At 45.3% G+C, this 4,703-nt stretch overlaps 1 protein-coding gene across 3 annotated transcripts in view; it reads left to right on the forward strand.

The window, feature by feature from the left end:
• The window catches only part of DNMBP (dynamin binding protein), a 45,347-nt gene extending 42,155 nt beyond the window's left edge, over positions 1–3,192 (forward strand). For 2 of the 3 annotated variants that reach the window (XM_081823654.1, XM_081823653.1), the window contains one exon: positions 1,549–3,192. In XM_081823654.1, the coding sequence (XP_081679780.1) occupies positions 1,549–1,734 (186 nt within the window). In that variant the 3' untranslated portion in view covers positions 1,735–3,192. The remainder of the gene's footprint in view (positions 1–1,548) is intronic. The other variant, XM_081823655.1, reaches the window with a different exon arrangement.
• The last annotated feature ends 1,511 nt before the right edge of the window (positions 3,193–4,703 follow it).

The raw sequence follows: 4,703 nt of genomic DNA on the forward strand, positions 1-4,703 counted from the left end.
AGAGGGTCAGAGGGAGAAGCAGGCTCCCCGCTGAGCCGGGAGCCCGATGTGGGACTCGATCCCAGGACCCTGGGATCATGACCTGAGCTGAAGGCAGTCGCTTAACCAACTGAGCCACCCAGGCGCCCTTCTGGGCACTTTCTTTGGCTGACACCTTGCAGGCTATTTCTGGGCCCTTCTGCAGTGTCACTGGGCATTTACAAGGTGTTATATTGAAAACCTTTTCCACTCTGCCAGCTCATAATTCCTCATTGTATAAAGTCTGCCGTTTATCCCATCTATTTAGTTTTTTATTTATTTATTTATTTATTTTTATTTATTTTTTTTTATTTTATATTTTTTCCCCCTGGACTTTAGAAATAACATTCTGACTCTGTTTCAGTTTTTCTATTCTTTTTATAATGGCCTATTTTTGTCTTATGAATTTGAATATAGCTTTTGTATCTTGAGCATATTAAACCTACCTATTTTAAAGTCACTTTCACATTCACGGCTCAGGAACCCTTGGTTCACCCACTTGTTCCCTTTGCTCCCTCTTGCAGCAGGGAGTTTCCATGGGTGTCTTATACCGTCTGTCTGTGAGCTCATCTCCAGCAGGGTTGCCTTTGAGAGACTCAGACATGTCCTGGGTTGTGCAGGTATTTGCCTCTGCCAAGCTCGGGATTCCAAAAGGCCAGTTTTCACACGAGCTTCTCAGCTCAGTCTCTCTGTGCCACATTCCTCAGAGCTACAGATGAGCATAGGGCATGCCTGTTCCTCTGGTGATTCTGTTACTACCCACTGCCCAGGACAGACATCCAAGTTCTGCTCCCATCAGTGGACACTTTTTCTAGACATGTGGAAGGAGAAGATGGCCCTTTTTTCAATTCTGATTTTGTTTAAAAAGCTCACTTCTAGCTTCATTGACTCCTCCAAGTCCTAAGAGTTTGTTTTCATCCTTGTGCCCCCATGGGCCTCATGGCTTCCCCTCCCAATCACGGAACACGACCTGTCTGCCATATTGACTGAAGGTTCCTTCTTCCACTTTTTAAGGCAACTCTGAAAAGAGTAAAAGGATATGAATTTTGGTTTTCTTTGAATCTGCCCTGTTCATTATGGTAGCTACCAACCCTATGTAGCTATTTAAATTTAAGTTAGTTAAAATTAAATAAAATTTGGGGCGCCTGGGTGGCTCAGTCGTTAAGTGTCTGCCTTCGGCTCAGGTCATGGTCCCAGGGTCCTGGGATCGAGCCCCGCATCGGGCTCCCTGCTCAGCGGGAAGCCTGCTTCTCCCTCTCCCACTCCCCCTGCTTGTGTTCCCTCTCTCGCTGTGTCTCTCTCTGTCAAAAAATAAATAAAATTTTTTAAAAAAATTAAATAAAATTTAAAGTTAAGTGCCTCATTCTTACTGGCCATACTTCAAGTGCTTGATAGCCACATGTGGCTAGAGGCTGCCATATTGGGTAGCGCAGGCATAGAACATTCCTATCACCATATAGGAAGTTCTGCTGGACAGTATTGCTCCAAGCAGTTTCCTGTTTCCCAACTCATTTTCTCTCCCTCTCACAGGTCTATTTTGCTGTCTATACCTTCAAGGCACGGAACCCAAATGAGCTGAGTGTGTTAGCCAATCAGAGACTCAAGATCCTGGAGTTTAAAGATGTTACGGGAAATACAGAGTGGTGGTTAGCCGAAGTTAATGGGAAGAAGGGCTATGTTCCATCCAATTATATCCGCAAAACTGAATATACCTGAGCCTATTCCCTCTCCCGTTTAACCTTGCTGCCTTCACTTCCTTCTGCTGAAGGGTTCTGGTGGCCCTCCAAGAGGGCACCTGCTCCTGGGACACCGGCCCCGTCTGCATTGTTTAACCAACCACGGCACAGCGCAGGGCACAGGATGAGTCTTGTTTCCTGACATTGGGTTGTCAACTTTGATGCTCACTAGACTTTCTAGAATTTTAAATGGACCCTGGGGCTTGTGAATGATTCTGTGACCATGAGAAGAAAGGCAAGTCTTGGGTCAGCCTTTGGAAATGAGAAATTTCCAATGGGAAGACCAGTATCGGATATATGCTGGAAGCTGTGCTCCAGCATGAGAAGATGTTGGCGTGGGTTGTACCATACTGAGTTTGGGGCAGTCCCATGCTCCACGAAACTGACTTGGATGAAGAGAATTCTCTGGGAGCCCTTTTAGACTGCGCCTCTGCACGTGGCAAGAAGTTTGTTGAGATTGTACCAAATCTGGTGTTTCAACGCTTCAGTGTTTGGCACGCATTCACACATACACACCCACCCCTAATTTCTAAAAGTCCCTAAAACACTATCATCTGTAATCTTATTTATTTCAAATACTGCATTTCCAGATCGGCTAGGCAAAATTCAATTGCGTTCTCTTTTTAAAAAGTGTTTAGGGTCTTTACTTCCCTTCAGTCTTTCTATGAATGGGTCTCTTCCCTTTGAGGTTTACAACCTTCTGCCCCTTCTAACAGTCACCTCTGCTTTATTGAGTCCGTGTGTGATGTCTTCTGGCCCTTCACCTGCAACCCAATAACTGATAGCTTTTCCTAGGAGAACAAGATCAGAGCTCCAGCCACCCCATGGAAAGAGCTCGCCCTACAGTAAGCTGAAACCAGTCTGGCCTGGTGGAAGATGGGATGCCTTTCTCCTTCATCCACACTACTGTCCACAGATGCAGAAAGCATAATGCTTGTGTATTGTATGAGTGAGAAGCAGTCCCAGAGGTAGCTTATCCAAGACTTGGAAATCAGCATTTTCTGTTTTACCACTAACCTCCATGCTTCAGGAACCGTAGTCTAAGCCAAACAAATCCTAAAGTGCCTGATCGTCCCTCCCTCTCGCCTCAGGAAGATCTTCGCTAATCCTTACACAAAGAATCTCCCCCTGAAAATTCTATTTAAGCAGGGCTCTTATTCTTAAGGTCTTCCCCAGATATGAAGCCTACCTTGGAATAGAAAACTATGAATTTTGCCTTAAGAAAGGGAATTAAGAACACCTTACAGCCCCTGCTCCTTCAAGTGCACCTTTGGTCTTAAAATCCTGATGAGCGGGGAGACACCTGTGGGACCCCTTAGCCCTGTGTGTCTGCGGGTTGGTCAAAAGGCAGCAACGCGAGTCTCCTGTGAACAGTGTTTATATTTAGAGATGTTTATATTTAAGTAGTTATTTTATAAATAAAGGCATTTCTAAGGGCCACGAGTATGTTTTCTTGATTTCCGTCCACGTGTTTAGCTTGAACCTTATCGGATTTCTGAGGGTACCTTTTGGACAATTCAAAAATGATGGTAAGAAAATAGGGGAGGCTAACTGAAGAAATTCAAGTCAAAAATTCATTTTGTCAAATATAATTTCAACAGAATGACTGTCCCCTCAAAAGATGCCTATGCTGCAGGTGGTTGCCTGTGTATCTTCAGCTGTTTTGTACTATAAAAATCCTAGCACAACGGAAGAACTGAAGGCTCTAAACTGGAGTCCCTACAAGGTAAGTACTTTGCTGGTACCACAGAGGTGGAAACTGATGCCCTAGAGGTGAAGTAACAAGGCCTGGAGTGGCTGCTGGGTGGGGGTGAGATCGGGAGGGGGAGAAGTAGCAGGAGCCCTGGCCATTGTGGGGAGGCGGGGGTGGGGGGACTGTGAAGCAACTGCCTGATACTGTGAAGGGGGAGAAAACATGACGGAATAGGTGGACTCTGAGGAAAAGAAATTTATCGATCAGCCAGGCCAACTCTTATTTTATGGACGAGGACAATGGGCTCTAGTGACATTGTGACTTCCCCGAGCCACACATCAAGTTTTTGATGGATCCTGAATTGAAACTTGGGTCTCAGGTTTTCCGGCTGAGTCTTTCCACCTTGTTCTGGAGCCAGACTGTCTGGCGTCAGACACTTAAGAGCTTTGTGACTTGGGCAACTTACCCAACCTATTCTTCAGCTTCCTCATCTAGAGGAGATAGTCGTACTACCAGCAGCATGGGTTGTTGTATGGATTGAATGAGTTAGTACGTGGAGAGTGCTAGAACACTGCCTGATGCAGAGTAATAAATTGGCGAGCCTTGAGGTCCAAGTCAAGGAATTTAGATTTGATGAGTCTGGTAATAAGAAACTGGTAGGTTCTTAAATGGATTGCCTGTTTTAGGAAAGCTAAATGTTAACAGGATGATTGAGAGGAAGGACAGATCAAAGGCAGGAAAATCTAATTAGTTGGAAAAAAGTTAGCTGCTTTGGGCATCAGATTGCTTGAGAGTGGAAAAAAGCATCCTATAAATACTATGAAATTGAAGAAATGGGATCACTGGCAAAAGGGAGGTCACTGGGATGGGAGCAGGTTTATGTTTTAAACACTAGATGTCTGCTTCTCTTGCACCTGCAAGTGTGGCCTTCAGCCCAGTGGCAAAACTATAACCTGGGAGCTGCTGGAAACGCAGGCCCCTCCCGGGCGTCCCAGGGCTCAAGATCCTGATATGATTTGTGTGTACATCAAAGTTTGAGAACCATCTGTCAAGACAATTTTTTTTTTTTTAAAGATTTTATTTACTTGCTTGAGAGAGAGAGAGACGGAGAGGGAGAAGCAGACTCCCTGCTAAGCATGGAGCCGGATGTGGGACTCGATCCCAGGACCCTGAGATCATGACCCGAGCTGAAGAGGTGAACGTAGATGCTCAACTGAGCCACCCAGGCGCCCCCAAGGCAATTTTTTAAATGGAAC

This window comes from Leptonychotes weddellii, chromosome 6 (genome assembly GCF_054177405.1).
Source record: "Leptonychotes weddellii isolate Sample4059 chromosome 6, ASM5417740v2, whole genome shotgun sequence".
Classification (NCBI taxonomy): domain Eukaryota; kingdom Metazoa; phylum Chordata; class Mammalia; order Carnivora; family Phocidae; genus Leptonychotes; species Leptonychotes weddellii.